General features: G+C 46.3%; 1 protein-coding gene across 3 annotated transcripts in view; it reads left to right on the top strand.

The window, feature by feature from the left end:
- Positions 1–20,184, top strand: part of LOC115642554 (E3 ubiquitin-protein ligase TRIM71-like) — a 58,246-nt gene that overhangs the window by 4,966 nt on the left and 33,096 nt on the right. For all 3 annotated transcript variants that reach the window (XR_003998203.1, XM_030546176.1, XM_030546177.1), the window contains exon 2: positions 5,959–6,126. Coding sequence is in view for 2 of the 3 variants with exons in the window: in XM_030546176.1 (XP_030402036.1) it covers positions 5,959–6,126 (168 nt within the window). In the remaining variant the exon portion in view is untranslated. The remainder of the gene's footprint in view (positions 1–5,958; positions 6,127–20,184) is intronic.

The raw sequence follows: 20,184 nt of genomic DNA, 5'->3' as shown, positions 1-20,184 counted from the left end.
CTGTTTATTTCTGAGGCTATATTCACAAAGCATTTGTTCTTAAATTGAGCAACTGTGGATGAATGGGCAGCAGTTAATAATGCTACCATGGCTTAGAGGTCATTCCAAAATCCTATCCATTAAATTACAATGTGGCTATCTGCCCCTGCCCTTTCATTATCTGTGTGTCTTCAAGTGGGGCAAAAAATGAAGTTTCAAAGAGGGGGAAAAAAAACAATCTTATGCTTCCTGTCCTTATGGTTTTTAAAAACAAGAAAATAACAATTTAAGTGGAAGGCACCCCCAAATGTTACACCTAGAAAGAACTTTTTGCAAAGCAGCTATATATGTTTGGTTTGGGGGGATGCGATTGAGTGGGGGAGAACTTGAAATCTTTTTGAAACTTGTCTGAGGCAAACATAAAACATAATTCTTTTCTTAAAAATGAGATAAAATGAATACATTTTGTTATGATAGAATACTCTTCTGTAATGGAAGATTAACTTTTTATCCTTCTACAGATTGTGTTTTTACTAATCCAAGATTAGTCATAGTTTTTTAAAATGTATATGATGTCCAATAATCATGATCCAAACCCTTCCGATTTCAGCTGCTACTCCAGAAATGGGAATTGGGGGTGGGGTGACCAAATGTCCCGATTTTACAGGGACAGTCCTGATTGTTGGGTCTTTTTCTTATATAGGCTCCTATTACCCCCCATCCACTATCCTGATTTTTCACACTTGCTGTTTGGTCACCCTGTGTGGGGGGCAGCAGATCAGGAGGGTCTTTTATATGTGGGTCTCTACAAATTTAGTACATATTTGTCTGCTTGAAAGAGAACCCTTATATGTATCTTTCTACTGGAAGAAAAAACTGGAATCTCTGTGGTTTTGGTGCAAGATCTCAACTTGTGCTAAGAGCAGGGGTTCTCAAACTTCATTGCACCGTGACCCCTTTCTGACAAGAAAAATTACATCATGATCCCAGGTGGGGGGACTGAAGCCTGAGCCCACCCAAGCCCCACTGCCCTGGGTGGATGGGAGGACCAAAGCCCCAGGGGACAGGTGGGGAAAGCTGAAGCTCAAGGCTTCAACCCCAGGCCAGGGGGCCTGCAACCTGAGTCCTGCTGCCAAGGGCTGAAGCAAGTTTAAGCCAGTCCTGGCAAGCCCATTCGAAGGGAGTCGCAACCCACTTTGGGGTCACAACCCACTTTGGGGTCCCGACTCACAATTTGAGACCTGGTGATTTAGAAGATTCTAGCAGGTCATCTTGAAGTTGACTACACTCTATCCTCCTCCAGCTGCCTTTCACTGTCTAGTCATCTTTATTGCAGAGTGAACATATGTTGAGGTCTCTGAGGGGGAGATTAGATAAGCTTTTAAAAAAAACAAACAAAAAACTAATTGTAAGAAAGGGTGGTGGAGCTGGAGTAAGCTTGGTCATATTAAGTGGTGGTCCCCCACTGATTCTCTTTCTCTTGTGATTAAATCTACATTGCAAAGCCTATTGATATATCACCTTAGAACAGCGGTCCCCAAACTTTTTTTTCATCACGCCCCCACCCCATCTGCGCTCCCTCACTCCCTCCAAGCTGGGGCCAGAAGTGGGGTCATGGCTCGGGGGGCGGGGGAACACAGACAGGGTATGGGCCTGAGGCTGCAGGTGGGAGCAGAGCCGAGACTGGGGCCCCAGGCATGGGGCGGTATCTGAGGCCTGGGCCCAGGCCAGGAGTGGGGCTGGGTGGCGCTCCCTGGATGGAATGCAAACATGCAAGCAGTTACTGCTAGTGAATATGTACATGATATGACGTATACAGAGTTCCACTCTGGAGTGAATGTGGGTTTGGGATTTAGTTTAGTTTTATTAACCAACATGATTCCATTTGTCTTAAAAATGTGGTCAGTCTAATCTTTTAATTCTGTAACTAACTTACAATGTACAGTTTCTTCCTCCTAATTCCAGCTTCTTCCCAGAAGTTCCACTGACACTGAAAGTGCTGGCTGGCACAGGAGAATTGCCAGAGTTCTTGACTTCGACACCACCTTTGGTGATGATGGCAAGCGTTTGCATTCAGTTTGCCTTGTATGTTCTGTCTTGCAAATAGAGAGGATTGTCCTTGTTTTTTTGCTTGATGTGCCCAGTGCAACAATAGGACAGTAAATTTAAATGGCTCAGTAAGTTTATGCATTGTTTGTATATGCAAGAAAAGTTATCTGAAATGTGCAATAGGCGAAGTACCCAAATGGGTGAGCGTTGGCAGATGGTTTCTGTTCTTGAGAGAAGGGTGGGATGGACATCTTGGTACTGTCTTGTTAAGGGTATGCTTATGTTAATTTTGGATAAAATGTGGTTTGCAGGGTGCTCATGCATAGGGAAGCAGGCTGTTGCTCACCGCCCTAGGAACGTTCTAGAGAAGGTCAGGGGGAGAGGGGCGAGCTCAGCATGTGGAATGGAGAACTATGAGCATGTGGTAAACAACCCCATATGTGGAAAGATTAACTCTTATTGGTTAGAGGTTCATGTTATGTAATTTGTTATGTAAATGCCATGTGCTCTAAAATAGCAAGGGGAGGGGCTGATTTTTTGTACCAGGGGCTGTCCTTTTGTTCACACTGAATAAGGCCTTGTTGAATTGAATCAAATCACATCAAATTGAATCGCATCAGAGTCCCTTGATTCTACCAGCATCAGACTCATTGGGATCCATAAAATCCCAACAATTGGAAAGTATCAGAGGGTAGCCGTGTTAGTCTGGATCTGTAAAAGCAGCAAAGAATCCTGTGGCACCTTATAGACTAACAGACATTTTGGAGCATGAGCTTTCGTGGGTGAATACCCACTTCCTCAGATGCATGTAATGGAAATATCCAGGGGCAGGTATATATATGTGTGCTAGCAAGCAAGCTAGAGATAACGAGGTCAATTCAATCAGGGAAAATGAGGCCCTGTTCTAGCAGTTGAGGTGTGAAAACCAAGAGAGGAGAAACTGGTTCTGTAATTGGCAAGCCATTCACAGTCTTTGTTCAATCCTGAGCTGATGGTGTCAAATTTGCAGATGAACTGAAGCTCAGCAGTTTCTCTTTGAAGTCTGGTCCTGAAGTTTTTTTGCTGCAGGATGGCCACCTTAAGGTCTGCTATAGTGTGGCCAGGGAGGTTGAAGTGCTCTCCTACAGGTTTTTGTATATTGCCATTCCTAATGTCTGATTTGTGTCCATTTATCCTTTTCCGTAGAGACTGTCCAGTTTGGCCGATGTACATAGCAGAGGGGCATTGCTGGCATATGATGGCGTATATTACATTGGTGGATGTGCAGGTGAATGAACCGGTGATGGTGTGGCTGATCTGGTTAGGTCCTGTGATGGTGTCGCTGGTGTAGATATGTGGGCAGAGTTGGCATCGAGGTTTGTTGCATGGAATGGTTCCTGAGCTAGAGTTATTATGGTGTGGTGTGCAGTTACTGGTGAGAATATGTTTCAGGTTGGCAGGTTGTCTGTGGGCAAGGATTGGCCTGCCACCCAAGGCCTGTGAAAGTGTGGGATCATTGTCCAGGATGGGTTGTAGATCCTTGATGATGCGTTGGAGGGGTTTTAGCTGGGGGCTGTATGTGATGGCCAGTGGAGTCCTGTTGGTTTCTCTCTTGGGTTTGTCTTGCAGTAGGAGGCTTCTGGGTACACGTCTGGCTCTGTTGATCTGTTTCCTTATTTCCTCATGCGGGTATTGTAGTTTTGAGAATGCTTGGTGGAGATTTTGTAGGTGTTGGTCTCTGTCTGAGGGGTTAGAGCAGATGTGGTTGTACCTCAGTGCTTGGCTGTAGACAATGGATCGTGTGATGTGCCCGGGATGGAAGCTGGAGGCATGAAGGTAGGCATAGCGGTCGGTGGGTTTTCGATATAGGGTGGTGTTAATGTGACCATCACTTATTTGCACTGTGGTGTCAAGAAAGTGGACCTCCCGTGTAGATTGGTCCTGGCTGAGGTTGATGGTGGGGTGGAAGCTGTTGAAATCATGGTGGAATTTTTCCAGAGTCTCCTTCCCATGGGTCCAGATGATGAAGATGTCATCAATGTAGCGTAGATAGAGAAGGGGTGTGAGTGGACGAGAGCTGAGGAAGCGTTGTTCCAGGTCGGCCATGAAGATATTGGCATATTGTGGGCCATGCGGGTGCTCATAGCAGTGCCACTGATCTGGAGATATATATTGTCATCAAATTTGAAATAGTTGTGTGTAAGTATAAAGGCACAGAGCTGAGCAGCCAGTTGTGCTGTGGCATCATCAGGGATAGTGTTCCTGACAGCTTGTATTCCATCTGTGTGTGGGATGTTTGTGTAGAGAGCCTCTACATCCATAGTGGCTAGGATGGTGTTTTCTGGAAGGTCACCAATGCATTGTATTTTCCTCAGGAAATCAGTGGTGTCGCGGAGATAGCTGGGAGTGCTGGTGGCATAGGGTCTGAGTAGAGAGTCCATATATCCAGACAGTCCTTCAGTGAGAGTGCCAATGCCCGAGATGATGGGGCGTCCAGGATTTCCGGGTTTGTGGATCTTGGGTAGTAGATAGAATGCCCTCTACACGGGAGGTCCACTTTCTTGACACCACAGTTCAAATAAGTGATGGTCACATTAACACCACCCTATATCGAAAACCCACCGACCGCTATGCCTACCTTCATGCCTCCAGCTTCCATCCCGGGCACATCACACGATCTATTGTCTACAGCCAAGCACTGAGGTACAACCGCATCTGCTCTAACCCCTCAGACAGAGACCAACACCTACAAAATCTCCACCAAGCATTCTCAAAACTACAATACCCGCATGAGGAAATAAGGAAACAGATCAACAGAGCCAGACGTGTACCCAGAAGCCTCCTACTGCAAGACAAACCCAAGAGAGAAACCAACAGGACTCCACTGGCCATCACATACAGCCCCCAGCTAAAACCCCTCCAACGCATCATCAAGGATCTACAACCCATCCTGGACAATGATCCCACACTTTCACAGGCCTTGGGTGGCAGGCCTATCCTTGCCCACAGACAACCTGCCAACCTGAAACATATTCTCACCAGTAACTGCACACCACACCATAATAACTCTAGCTCAGGAACCATTCCATGCAACAAACCTCGATGCCAACTCTGCCCACATATCTACACCAGCGACACCATCACAGGACCTAACCAGATCAGCCACACCATCACCGGTTCATTCACCTGCACATCCACCAATGTAATATACGCCATCATATGCCAGCAATGCCCCTCTGCTATGTACATCGGCCAAACTGGACAGTCTCTACGGAAAAGGATAAATGGACACAAATCAGACATTAGGAATGGCAATATACAAAAACCTGTAGGAGAGCACTTCAACCTCCCTGGCCACACTATAGCAGACCTTAAGGTGGCCATCCTGCAGCAAAAAAACTTCAGGACCAGACTTCAAAGAGAAACTGCTGAGCTTCAGTTCATCTGCAAATTTGACACCATCAGCTCAGGATTGAACAAAGACTGTGAATGGCTTGCCAATTACAGAACCAGTTTCTCCTCTCTTGGTTTTCACACCTCAACTGCTAGAACAGGGCCTCATCCTCCCTGATTGAACTGACCTCATTATCTCTAGCTTGCTTGCTTGCTAGCACACATATATATACCTGCCCCTGGATATTTCCATTACATGCATCTGAGGAAGTGGGTATTCACCCACGAAAGCTCATGCTCCAAAACGTCTGTTAGTCTATAAGGTGCCACAGGATTCTTTGCTGCTTTAACAATTGGAAAGAAAACAATAACACATCTATTTTATTCTTGTCCACGTATGAGTGGCTACTTACAAGAGGGATCGCTTTTCCTCTATAGAAGCTGTTGTGAATACTTGGCTTACTACCCATAATATCACCTCTTATGGTTAAGATACTTATTTTCTTCTGTGGGTGGCTTAGTGTGTCATGGGGGAAAAAATGATGTGTCCTTTTCCAGGTGCTGCATTTCTTCTGTGACACTTGTTCTGTCCCCATCTGCTGGGAATGCACCACGGGACCACATGTGGGTCATAACTTTCTGTACCTCCAAGGTGCCCTCCAGGATTCCGGAACCCTCACCATTCAACTGCTAGGAGATGCTCAGCAAGGACTCCAGGCTATTCAGGTAAGTCACTCACGTGACTAAGAGAATGTTCCCTTTTGTGTACCACCAGCTGTGTCTGCTTCTCCAATGTTCCTTGTGTGTGAAGGGCAAAAAGCTGTCCCCTGTTCTCTACCCCACCCTCTCCCTTTAAAGGAAATGCCAGCACACTATTCACATGGATCTTTCTTGCATCCTCCTTTCATAAATAGGGACATCATGCTGTTTCCACGTGAGACTGTACAATTTGACTTGTAACTTGTAGGCTCAAAGTTCTGCTCTTGTAAAGCTATCTTGGTTTGGAGGTGGCACATGCCTCATTGCTGCTGTATAGCTGCCAACAACTATCTCCAGCTTTTCAGAACAGGGACTGTCTCTTAGTATGGCTCTGTCCAGTGCCTAGCACAATGGGTCCCCAAGCATGGTTGGGAGTTTTGGGCAGTGCCACATGACTAGTAGTAAACGTCAGCTATTTGGATTAGAATGATCAGAATAGGAACGCAGATGAATTTAAGCAGAGTGTGGGTGAAGGCATTTCTGCATTCAAGGATCATAAAGCATTTTGTAAGAAAAGTGGAATGCAGCAGCGCACAACAAATCTAAATACGGGAGAAGGATGGAAGAAAATTACCATGCCTCTTCAAACTACAGGAACCGTTTTGGTAAGCAGAAAGGAATTTGGCCAGATACACAGGTAAGGACCCAATTCAGCCATCCTTACTCTCTCTGGGTAATACCTGACTGCAGATAATCCTGCTGATGTCAGTAGAACTTCTTGCCAAGTAAAGTACTGGTTAGCCTGAGACACATGACAGAATCAGGCCCTAAACTACTATCTTCTCCTGAGCTGTAATAAGTAACACATCACTTATACAGCACTGCCCACTTTCAAAGCTCTTCAAATATTAATCTCATAACACCCTTGTAGGCAGTTTAGCCAAACTCAAACATTGACAAGTCCTAAATCAGACCTTAAACCAGATCTTAATAAACCAGACTCTCAAAACAATCAAGAGATTCAGCAATTCTTGGTAGTTGTATTTTATTTGCTCCATCTTACAGATGGTGATACCGAGGCTCTGAGAATAAGTTGAATTTTTCAAAGATGGTCTCCATTTAAATGCTTAATTTTAGACACCTAGAACATGATTATCAGAGGTGCTGAAAACCTACAGTGTGTAAGTGTCACGGAGTCACTGGGCGATGCTCTGGAACTGCTCCCCACCAAGCCAGTCTGGACTTTGAGGAGCCTCCTCTCCCTTGGAGCAGACTTGTTCAGGACAAGACGCTCACACGGCTTCTCCTCCTGGGTCTCTCCTTGGAGCATTCAGCATCCTCTGCCCCTCCGTGCGCTTCCCACAGCGAGTCCACCCCAGCGGTGTCCTGGGGAAGCCACCGGGTTCTGCACCCCCACTTTGCAGTCAGACGTGACTCTCAGCCAGCCAGTAACACAGAGGTTTATTCGATGACAGGAACAGGGTCTAAAACAGAGCTTGTAGGTACAGCGAACCGGACCCCTCGGCTGGGTCCATTCTGGGGGTCAGTGAGCCAGACCCCCACGTCTGCCCTCAGCCAGCTCCAAACTAACAACCGCTCCCAGCCCCTCCTCTCTGCTCAGCCCCTTTCCCGGGCCAGGAGGTCACCTGATCCCTTTGTCTCCAACACCTTCAGCTGGCACCTTTGCAGGGGAGAGGCCCAGGCCATCAGTTGCTAGGAGACAGAGGGTCAGGCATTTAGGTGCACTGGCCCTTGGCTCTGCCAGATACTTAAGAACTGCCATGGGGACACTGAGGCACCAACACAGTATTCAGAGAAAACATTAAGAACTTTCCCAGTTCGTCACATCTCTCCCCCCTTTGAGACCGAACTGAGCGAGGTCACTCCAGCCAGTGACCTGGGGAAGTTCGAACCCACCAAGGTTCCCATGGATGCCCCAGCATCTCTCCCATCCCTTGGTGTGAGTTACACCAGGACAGTCCAATCTTATGCCCTCCCTTAGGTCGGGTGTGCTTGATGGCACTTGCAGGCCGCATGTGGGAAGGTTTATGCAGCCCACACCCTTTGCCACCCCAGTACCCCTGGGCTTCAAGCTGGGATTGGGTCTTTTCCCAGCACTCTGGTCTGTGATTCGGGCTCCCTTGGTTAAGAGCCCCCATCTTGGCCTTTGCCAGCTCTGGGCTTGGGCAGCCGCTTCCCACTTTGTGGCCCAGACACAACACCTCTGCCGTCCCCCCTTGCACTTTCCAGCTTTTACCATCAGTCCCACCTCCTTGAGGCAGCCCAGCCCCCTCTTCACCTGGGACACCTGTTCCTCCCAGGTCTGGCTAAAGATTCACATGTTATCAGTGTCTGCCAGGGCCAAGTTCTCCATCCCTCTCAGCTTGTCTAGAATCTCCCCAGGCCTAGGCATGGGGTCAGCATCGGACACTGTGATGGCTTTAAGCTTCTGATAGCCCCCATAAAACCAGATCATCCTGTCTCGCTTGGGGATCAGCCCCACGGGTGAGGCCCATGGGCTGTAAAATGGCTGGATCCCATCTAAAGCCAGCATGTCCCTGACCTCTCTCTCCAGGTTCTGGGCTGCTTTCCCAGTGACTCTGAATGGGGAACACCTGATGGGGAGATTGTCTCCCACCTCAGGGAAGAGATCCCCCCGGGGGTCTTCCCCCTTCTCCATCCAATCTTCCCCCTTCAGGTCCAGGGGTCCCCTCACTCTCCTCCCATCCAGCAGCTTGAACGGGAAGAACCCTGTGGATTCCTGGGGTATCACCAGCTGCCTCCCGATTCCCCCCAGTTCTACTTCCCCTTGGGGAGCCCATTCCCGGTACAGGAATCCCTCCTCCTGCAGGACTCTGTCCCTGCAGCCTTCCCCAAGGGGGTTTGCAGTGCTGTGGCCAGCAAGTTCTCTCAGCTTCTCCAAGGAGGGATCCCTCTGCAGCTCAGTCTGGGATTCAGCGGCTGGGGCAGGGAGTGGGACCTGTTCCCTCTCGCTGGCTGGGCCTGGCGTCACAGCCCCCCCTGAGCCCTGTCCCTGGTAGCTCCCTCCCTGCTGTGTAATCACTTCCCAGCAGCACGTCTGGACCAGGCAAACCTGTTTGGCAGCTGACCTGCCCTGCCCGGGTGTTTCCCCACTCAGCTGGGGTCTCAGCTCCCCCCGTGCTCAGCGCTGCCCTTGGTGTCCCAGTGGGGGCAGGCAGTGAGCTCTCTGCTCTGGTCACAGCATTAGAGCCAGTGTGAGCCCCCTCTCTGGTGTGCAGGGGGGCGGGGAGCATCTCTCCCTCCCACTCAGCCCCAGGGGGCTGGTTACAGGTAGGCAGGTATCCTGAGCCCAGCAGCCCCTCCCCCCTGCCAGCCAGGTTATTTGCATTTTCACTGATCATTTTCATCCTAGCCAATTGGTTCCCTGGATTTGAATTCAAACCCTCGGCCGTTACAGGAGCGGGGCCTGGATCCTGTCCCATGGGGAGACAGTCACCCCTCAACAGGGCCTCCGGGCCGATATCCTGGAGAACCCCAACTACCAGCCAGCCCGACCCCTCCTGGGTCTGCACAGGGATCTGGGCCATAGGCAGAGCGAGGGGCTTCACCCCAGGGAACTTCACCCAGGTCCCACAATCCCTCAGCATCTGGGGCTGCACCACCACAGTTCTCTCTGTCCCAGGGTCTCGCCCCCGCAGGCGTGTTTCCCCACTGACCCCTGGGCAGCTCCCTATGTCTCTCCGCTCCACCATCGCCAGTCCATGCTGCTGCTGCTTCTTCTGCAGCTTTTCCTCAGGCTCTTGCTTTCTTTCACGGTCCTCTCGCTCTCTCGGGCTCTGCTCCCATCCCATCCGTCTCCAATCTCCTGATGGGGAACCCAATTGTGAAGACCCTCGTCTGATTGGGGACCAGACTCCCGGGGATGCCTGGCTGATGCTCCAGCTGCTCTCAGATCCTCTTGTAGCCCCATTTGGGCCAGGAATCTGCTCCTCAGAGCGGTGCTTCTCCTTCAACTGCACGATTAACTGTGCCTTGGTGAATTTCCCCATGTGTAACCCTTTCTTTGTGCACAGGATCACAATGTCCTTCTTAAGGAGATGGTGATAGGCCATCACTTCACCATTCCCAAGTGGCTCTGGACTCACAGGCCTGTGTGCTATGGCTCCCCCATGGTTTCCAGGAAGAACCCCTGGTGTGCCAGCCCTTCTTGTGATTACCACCTTTTTGCCAGGGTCGAGCTGCAGACTCCTCAGCCCCTGGGACTGCTCCTGCAATCCCCAGGGGAACCCTGCTACTGCAAAGATCCTTCTCTCTCCCAAGGTCGAGCGGCAAGCTCCTCCGCCCCTGAGACTGCTCGCTGCAGTCCTCAGGGGGACCCTGTTACTCCAACAGTCCTTCTCGCTGGTCACACACTCCCAGAGGTTAACCGCCCCCTGAAACCGTCCCACTCTGAGCCTTCAGCACGCCTGGTCCTCATTATCCCTCCTTTGTTTTACTGCTCCCCAGTCACTTACTGCAAGCAGCGCCATTCACGGGGTGCAGTACATCCCACCGCTACCACCAGTTGTCACGGAGTCACTGGGCGATGCTCTGGAACTGCTCCCCACCAAGCCAGTCTGGACTTTGAGGAGCCTCCTCTCCCTTGGAGCAGACTTGTTCAGGACAAGACGCTCACACGGCTTCTCCTCCTGGGTCTCTCCTTGGAGCATTCAGCATCCTCTGCCCCTCCGTGCGCTTCCCACAGCGAGTCCACCCCAGCGGTGTCCTGGGGAAGCCACCGGGTTCTGCACCCCCACTTTGCAGTCAGACGTGACTCTCAGCCAGCCAGTAACACAGAGGTTTATTCGATGACAGGAACAGGGTCTAAAACAGAGCTTGTAGGTACAGCGAACCGGACCCCTCGGCTGGGTCCATTCTGGGGGTCAGTGAGCCAGACCCCCACGTCTGCCCTCAGCCAGCTCCAAACTAACAACTGCTCCCAGCCCCTCCTCTCTGCTCAGCCCCTTTCCCGGGCCAGGAGGTCACCTGATCCCTTTGTCTCCAACACCTTCAGCTGGCACCTTTGCAGGGGAGAGGCCCAGGCCATCAGTTGCTAGGAGACAGAGGGTCAGGCATTTAGGTGCACTGGCCCTTGGCTCTGCCAGATACTTAAGAACTGCCATGGGGACACTGAGGCACCAACACAGTATTCAGAGAAAACATTAAGAACTTTCCCAGTTCGTCACAGTAAGTGAGACTGCAGTTGGAACTGTTGATGCTCAGGACCCTCTGAAAATCAGTCCCTAGATTTTTGCCATCGGGCATCTGAAATCCTCAAAGCACAAACTTTGATGAATGCCATGAATTAGTAGCAGAGCTGGGATTATCATTTTACATTCTGATTCCAAGTCTCTCAGCCTTTGCAGTAAACCTGCTATATTTCCTTCTAGAGATCATGCTCTTGCCTAAAATACCAAGGGCAGCTCCGCTCCCAACTCAGACCTGGGCAGTGTGAGTGCCACTAAAAATCAGTTCACGTGCTGCCTTCGGCACATGCGCCATAGGCTGCCTACCCCTGGCCTAGGCAATCCCTTAGTTGCCTTTGCTGTGGTGTTTGACAGTAATAGGCCTGGGTCATTAGCAGAACACAGAGGTGGTAGGCAGGGCCATTAGGGCAATGCCTTTTTATCTTACTGAAATAAATTGAGGGGATTGCCTGTTGGCAAGGTAATAAGTAGCACCCAGCTGGGGAGCAGATGTACTGGAGTATGACCACCTAACACTTAAGAACTTGAAAGGAATCTAGAAATATCATAAGCAAAACAGATCAGTCTCCCCATCCCCCTTTCTCCAACTCACCAGTGAGTCTGGAAGGCTACCCTAAATCTTTGCATGCTTATCTTGCATTAGTAGGAATGTAATGGTTGAGAGGCGTGGAACAGTACACTAGTTGGTGGGGTTTGGGGGGAGAAAGGGATTTATTTATTTATTAGCTGGCATTGATGTCTTAGGTCGGCGGACATAAATTTTAAATCTGAAAACTCTAAAATGCTGCTGCCAATCCCTTGATGGAATAAAAGGAGACTGATTTTTCAGGACAGTACTGGACAATACAGTTGCTAACTTTTTTTCAATTTGATATAACACACCAGTAATTATAATTTGCTAGAGAATTGTCTGCACCACTGCTGCTGCTGCTGCTGAACTGATTTGAGTGCTAATGTAGGCAAGACAGCATTTGTTCCCCAGCCTTGTTTCCTAGACTTACTCTGAGCTGTGTCAAATGACAAAGGGATGAAAATGTTGGTGCCCTGTCACATCTAGTGCTCTCACCAGTGAAGCTGCATAGTAAATACCCCCCCCCCCAAAGTCCAATATCCTCAAGGCCTGCTGGCTGTATCTTTTTTCACCACTGTTTCTACACTTCTCCTTAAACTGTCTTTTTTGCCAGGTCCTGCCTTGTGCAGGCTTTGCACTAGTATTATCCTAGTGACTATGTAAGAAATGGGCCTTTAGTTCTAAGTTTTCAGATGCCACGTGCTTGTGTGTGCGCTGTAAAATGGCCCTGAAAACAATAGCGATAAACTTTATTATTGGTCAGCCTGTATTTGGTCCCAAATACAACTTTTTTTGGCAGACCGGAGCACCTTATAAAGCCTAGGACAAATAGAAACATGTCGACAATTTACAAATCCACTTGAACCGCTTATTTTTTAACTTCCATCCCCATGCACTGAGAACCTGAAACTGACACTGATTTTGCCAGTGAAACCGGCTTGGTTTTTTTTGTTGCCCAAGTTAAAAGAAATGTAAAACTGTAAACACTATAAATAGCGTCAGGTCAAACAGATTTACTCAAATCACTCTTAGATTTAAGATTTTATTTATAAAGTGGTAGAAATGTTTGTTTATCACATGTAATTTTTGGTTGATTGAATTCCTTGAATTAAAATTTTGGGGTGGGAAGAGTGTCAGGAAAAATTAATGTTGCTTATGTTGGCATTTCTGCAAATTGCTCATAGCTAAACATTTTTGGGAAAAGCTTATATATAAAAATTGCAAACCAAAGTTGTCTACTTTCTGCTGTAAAAATGGAGCTTTGTTGCTATTTCTAGTCTACCAATTTTCTTGCCTTTTAGCCTTATTTCCATCAAAACTCCTTGTTTTTGCTTTAGTCCCCTTTACTTCACCTCCCCTCCCAACTCAGAACAGTTCCCCCTCCCCTCATTTTTTTCCCCATCTGACTGGTCTCTGGCCTAGTCTATGTTGAAAACTTGAACCTGCTGAATTAGGTCGATTTTTAGGAATAGTTTTTAGTTTAATCCCAGTAAATGTGGAGCAGAGACAGATTGATACATCTCTGGGTAGTCAGTTTTTACTCTGGGGAATATCACTGTATAGGGGTTGGAGCAGGACCACACTGGAAGCAGTGCGAACATCCCAAATGCCAGCAAAGCATTGGAGCTTTCAGTTTTACCTTAATTTGACAAAGTATTCAAAACCAAAACAAACCCAGAAACACAACTTGTCACTAGTTGCTATATATAGCATCTTTGCTATTTTAACCCATCTGTTTTAGCTTCAGGCCTTACCACTTGCAGATTAGATTTAAACTCATAAAGGTACCCTCTTTCACACTGTCTCCCATTGTTCCCAATAGTCATGGTACCAAAGTTCACTCACTAAGGGCTTGTCTACATTGGCACTGGCATAGGTCTCACCCCCACTCTGAACTTTAGGGTACAGATGTGGGGACCTGCATGAACACCTCTAAGCTTAACTACCAGCTTAGATCTGGTCTCGCTGCCACCATCCAGATGTCTGAGTCATCTGGAAAACTTGTCTTCTCCCCCAAAAACCTTCCCCTGCCGGGGTAGCCTTGAGAGACTCCTCCACCAATCCCTGGTGAGTCCAGATCCAATTCCCTTGGATCTAAGAAACAGGGGAAAATAATCAATCAAGGTCTTAAGAAGAAGGCTTTTAATTAAAGAAAAGTAAAAAAAAAAAAAAACCTCTGGGAGACAGCATACAAGCTGATGTCACAGACAACAGATTTAGAACACAGGATGTTCCCCTGGGCAAAAAACATTAGTACATGCAAGAATACCCAATTTTGATTATTCTTCTAATTGCACAAAGATAAGTTATAAAAGAAAATAAATTTACTACTATGATAAGAGGCAGGTTCCTTGATCTTTTTTCACTTTGGCTGAAACTGACCAAAACAAAGGAAACTTTCCTCCTTCCTTTTGAAACATCTTGTTCCCCCATTGGTTCCTCTGGTCAGGTGTCAGCTAGGCTACGTGAACTTCTTACCCTTTGTAGGTAAGGTGGAGGGTACATATCTGTAGTTCACAGAATAAACACATTGCAACGGGTGTTGTTGTAATCCTCCCTAAAACAAGCATTACTAATTCAGGAAATTCAGAGTTAGGGTCAAGGTGTAAATTTAAAAAAAAATGTAAACATATTAAAATTTGGAAATGCTGTAGTAAAGGCACTTAGAAAACGTTGTGACCACAAGTCAAAAATGAGAAATGAAAATTTTTTTAGAAGCCAGTTGAATTTAATCCAGACCAGCGAATACCATAATATACTAATGATAATTGTAGATTTGTTTTGCATGATATCATAGGCTAGAATTGAAGTTACTTGCAAATGCACGGTTAAGACACCTATACCTTAACTTGTTTGGATTCCTTCTAAGTTTCCTGGTCTTGCAATGCTTTTTGTGGTGATAATTGTGACATCCTTGTAAGGATTTTACTCTTGAATTACTGATCCATACTTTCAACCTTAACTCTATTTAATGTATTTTTTATATTCATAGATAACATCTACATTAGCCAGATCCTTAACTTATGTAAACTGGTATAGCTACATTAATTTCAGTGGACCTGTGCAGATTTACAACAGCGGAGTATCTGGCTCTTGAGTGTCACATATGATTCAAAAGGGACTGGAGCAAATCCCTGTCTTTGAAAGATGCAAATTGTTTTCATGTAGTTTCTCAGTGGGATTACCAGGTAATCCTTTTATGTAGATTTTAAATGGCATATCTCTGTCATATCTTGGAACAATAGGGAAAGAATGATTCTAAAAAGTCAGTCATTTTTATGCAGCTGATATAAAAAAATAAATCAAGATGGAACTGTTTTTTTGGAAATTTATGCCAGCATTTGGCTTAGTTTCTAGCTTCTAGTATATTGATTGGAAAGAAGTAACAACTTGGTGCAGCATAATTTGTTATAGCATTTTATAGTGATTGGATACTGTTTTCTTCATATATTCGTCTTGCCTCCTAAAGAGTGGAAAACAGATGTGCTCTGAGCTGCATGTTTGAATAATCCTAATGGTTCGTAAGCAGCTCTCTAATGTTCCTTTTGTCTTTAAAGAAATGCACCTCTTTTACTTTAAGTGTCAATCAGTTTCTAGTTTCTTCCGCCATCCAGCTGTGGCACCCTTGCCTTTATAGCATGATGAATGTAACTGATAACACCCCTTTAATATCAAGACATCTCTGAAGTCCTAGTCCCATGGTCTCTGAAGTGTGACAGTACTAGCCTATCTCCTATTAAATTGCAGAATGCATTTCCTCAATGTATGCAATCCAATCAGAAGATGAACTTCTCGGCTAGAGCCTGGAGTGTCCTTGAATCCCTCTGTCATAACTAAAAAGGGAAGGGAACAGCCCTCCTGTGTACAATACTATAAAATCCCTCATGACCAGAGATACCAAAATCCTTTTACCTGTAAAGGGTCAGAAAGCTCAGGAAACCTGGCTGACACCTGAGCCAAAGGACCAATAAGGGGACAAGATACTTTCAAATCTTGGTGGGGGGGAGATTTTTGTTTGTGCTCTTTGTTTTGGGGGTTGTTCGCTCTTGGGACTAAGAAGGACCAGACATCAATCCATGCTCTCTAAATCTTTCTGAACCAGTCTCTCATGTTTCAAACTTGTAAGTAACAGCCAGGCAAGGCGTGTTAGTTTTATTTTTGTTTTCTCAACTTGTAAATGTTCCTTTTTGCTGAAAGGATTTTACCTCTGTTTGCTGTAATTTTGAACCTAAGGCTAGGGGGGGTTCCTCTGGCCTGTATGAATCTGATTACCCTGAAAAGTTATTTTCCACCCTGATTTTACAGAGATGATTTTTACCAATTGGATCTGGACTCACCAGGAATTGGTGGGGGAAAGGAGGGAGGATGGTTAAATTCTCCTTGTGTTAAGATCCAAGAGGTTGGATCAGTGTTCACTAGGAACTTGGTGAAGTCTCTCAAGACTATGCAGAAAAGGAAGCTAGTATTTTCCAGATAACTCAGAAATCTGGATGGTGGCAGCGACACCAGATCTAAGCTGGTAGTTAAGCTTAGAGGTGTTCATGCAGATCCCCACATCTGTACCCTAAAGTTCAGAGTGGGGAAGGAACCTTGACAGCTTCTGATCTCTGTTTACTGTTCCCCCTTTTTGTGGCAGTTCCACTCTGGCTATGGAATATAGGAACTGGTTGAGCAGGTCTGGGTCTGTTGTCTCACCTTGGAACGTTTGATTCAAGTATTACACATTGGTTTCCTGAGTCCAGATCCTGCCTCTAACTATGTTTGTATATGCTAGGGTGTTTGTGTAGCACAAGTGCTTTGAAAATGTCAAATGTTGTCTGTTTTAAATACTGTACTAAGTAATTATGCCTATTAATAATAAACTGAAAAATTACATATCCTCTTAAAAGCTCCCAGGTACTTGGAGAATAAAGACTGTCCCAATAGAAGCAATTGCAGTATATATAATATGTGCTTTGAAATCTGAAAGTATGAAGAGTACAGTATGCCCGACTTTTCCTCCGCTACTAGAGTTCTGTACACTTTGCACAGTTGCTACTATACAAGTGGGCTTGTGTCCGATCAGAGAGCTGGCAGGGCAGCAATAGCTCAATGATTAGAAGTGTTTCAGTGCTACAGCCATCCTTCATTGAGACCAGGGGTAGGCAAGCTATGGCACGCGTACCAAAGACGGCACTTGAGCTGATTTTCAGTGGCACTCACATTGCCTGGATCCTGGCCACCGGTCCGGGGGGCTCTGCATTTTAATTTAATTTTAAATGAAGCTTCTTAAACATTTTAAGAAAAACCTTATTTACTTTGCATACAATAATAGTTTAGTTCTATATTATAGACTTATAGAAAGAGACTTTCTAAAAATGTTAAAATGCATGACTGGCACGCAAAACCTTAAATTAAGTGACTAAATGAAAACTCGAAACGCCACTTCTGAAAGGTTGCTAATCCCTGATTGAGACTATTCTCACTTCCACAGTCAGCTGGGGTTTTGGAGTGACTACTTTTGACACATGCATACGTTTTATTTGTATGTGGTGTATTTTAAGGTTCAGGCGATGAAAACAGGAATGAAAAGACAACAGAGGCTGAGGCAGGTCAAATCCTGAAAGATCAGTCTTTGTCTTTGAGCACTACATTTTCATCTTCTAGGTAGGTCACTCCAAAAGAACTAGGAACAATCAATAAATAGTACAACTCAGTAAATGTGATTTTGGGACTCTCTATAGGAGCATATGTGTTCTATGGATCAATATCCAATCACAAATGGAGCCTATTCTTTTGTGGCCTTAACAGTAGAGTATTCCTGAGGTACTTACTGAAAACCAAGCTGAGAAAACGGATACCTGAACCAAAGACAGGTTTGAAAATGGACTGAACTGTGATTTCTAGAGAAGATGGAAGTGTCAAAACGATGGTGTGACGAACTGGGAAAGTTCTTAATGTTTTCTCTGAATACTGTATTGGTGCCTCAGTGTCCCCATGGCAGTTCTTAAGTATCTGGCAGAGCCAAGGGCCAGTGCACCTAAATGCCTGACCCTCTGTCTCCTAGCAACTGATGGCCTGGGCCCCTCCTCTGCAAAGGTGCCAGCTGAAGGTGTTGGAGACAAAGGGATCAGGTGACCTCCTGGCCCGGGAAAGGAGCTGAGCAGAGAGGAGGGGCTGGGAGGGGTTGTTAGTCTGGAGCTGGCTGGGGTCAAGGGTGGAGGGCAGACCTGGGGGTCTGGCTCACTGCCCCCCAGAATGGACCCAGCCGAGGGGTCCGGTTCGCTGTATCTACAAGCTCTGTTTTAGACCCTGTTCCTGTCATCGAATAAACCTCTGTTTTACTGGCTGGCTGAGAGTCACGTCTGACTGCAAAGTGGGGGTGCAGAACCCGGTGGCTTCCCCAGGACCCCGCTGGGGTGGACTCGCTGTGGGAAGCGCATGGAGGGGCAGAGGATGCTGAATGCTCCAAGGAGAGACCCAGGAGGTGAAGCTGTGTGAGCTTCTTGCCCTGAACAAGTCTGCTCCAAGGGAAAGGAAGCTCCTCAAAGTCCTGACTGGCTTGGTGGGGAGCAGTTCCAGAGCATTGCCCGGTGACTCCGTGACAGATGGATAGCAGAATTTGGAAGTCTGTGGAGAGCCAGGAGAGTTTGCTTCAGATAGAGTTAAAAAGATTTCTACTTGAACTGGATAATTAGACTACAAAATCAGCCTTGATTGTGTGGAGGATTCATTTTGTCTTGGATTTGTTCCTTGACTATCTTGAGGAAAGGTACCCTATTGGAGGAAAATACAAAGATCCACATTTATCTTAATTATACACTGTGTTTAAACAGCATCAACAACAACAACAACAAAACCCACAAGGCTCCTAGCAATATTAAAGTGACAGTTTAAAAAATGAGATTTCCTCTTGCTGTAGCTGGAGAAGCTCAAGTTCAATTTCAGAAACACTCACCTTTTCACTGCAGCGGAGGAAGCTGATAAGTATTTAGATTACTTGGCCAATGGTGGGTGAGGTAGAAGATGTGCAAAATGAATTGCTCACCTCAGACTAGGACTGAATTAATCTGGGTCTGTCTCCACAGCTTCACAGGAGAGTTATGGATGCCTTCTGCTGAGCACCTGCTTTCAGAGCCTCTTTAGTTTTATTGTTTGTTTGTTTGTTTAAATGTAAAACTGGAATCATCTTTTTCTAAACTGTATTCATTTGGCTAATGCAGCTTACAACTGAGCTGGTTCTTAGTTCTCAGAGGCCATTTGGAAGGCTGTCTAAAGCAGACTCCTAAGAGGAAGTAGAACTTTCTTCTCATCTAACCCACATATTCCAGCCCTTTCATTGAAGGGGACCTCTGTCTTGCTTCTGTGAGAGAGCTCACAGACAAGCAGACTGTGATTACAGGAATAAAAATGGGCTGCTTCCATCTCCATGCATCTTTCTCAGAATCCTCCTCATCACGCCATTCTCTCTGAGGCTGTAGTTCCCTGACCTAATCTACTGAGCCACAGAATCTCCACTGTTCCTACCACACAGAATATTTGTTAACTTGGTCCAAGTTATCCAGGCTTTAAGAGACCAAATTTAGGTGCCTGGAACTTTAATACCCCCCTCTTTTTGTTTTTGTTTTGTTTTTGTTTCCCGTTTCCTTTTTAATGTAACTTCCTCTCTCCTCTTATCAAGGAGATTGTCTACCAGTCAGGAATATTGCTCCCCTTGTCTTAAATTTAGGCGTTACCCATACTTATAAGCAGATTATAGAGTTCTAGCATGACATTCTTTTACTGAAAATGACATTCTTAAGTTCGTAACCCAAGTCAGATTTGATCCAGATGTCCTAAGATTCTATAAACATCTTCCCTACCACCCCATCCAATGACTGTTACCACGAGACTCTCTATACCTAGTTTGAAGCCCTTACTAGCTAGATAGCTACTTACAACACTTTTTCTCTAGTCTGTTATGAGGATTGCATTTCAGAGGATTATTAGCCTCAGCTGCCAAAACATAGATTCATTAGACTCTAGGACTGGAAGAGGCCTTGAGAGGTCATCAAGTCCAGTCCCCTGCCCTCATGGCAAGACCAAATACTGTCTATACATCTCTGATAGACATTTATCTAACCTACTTTTCAATATCTCCAGAGATGGAGATTCCACAGCCTCCCTAGGCAGTTTATTCCAATGTTTAACCACCCTGAAAGTTAGGAACTTTTTCCTAATGTCCAACCTAAACCTCCCTTGCTGCAGTTTAAGCCCATTGCTTCTTGCTCTCTCCTTAGAGGCTAAGATGAACAAATTTTCTCCCAC

This window comes from Gopherus evgoodei, unplaced genomic scaffold (assembly GCF_007399415.2).
Source record: "Gopherus evgoodei ecotype Sinaloan lineage unplaced genomic scaffold, rGopEvg1_v1.p scaffold_41_arrow_ctg1, whole genome shotgun sequence".
Lineage (NCBI taxonomy): Eukaryota > Metazoa > Chordata > Testudines > Testudinidae > Gopherus > Gopherus evgoodei.
This window is presented reverse-complemented; position numbering and strand designations above follow the sequence as displayed.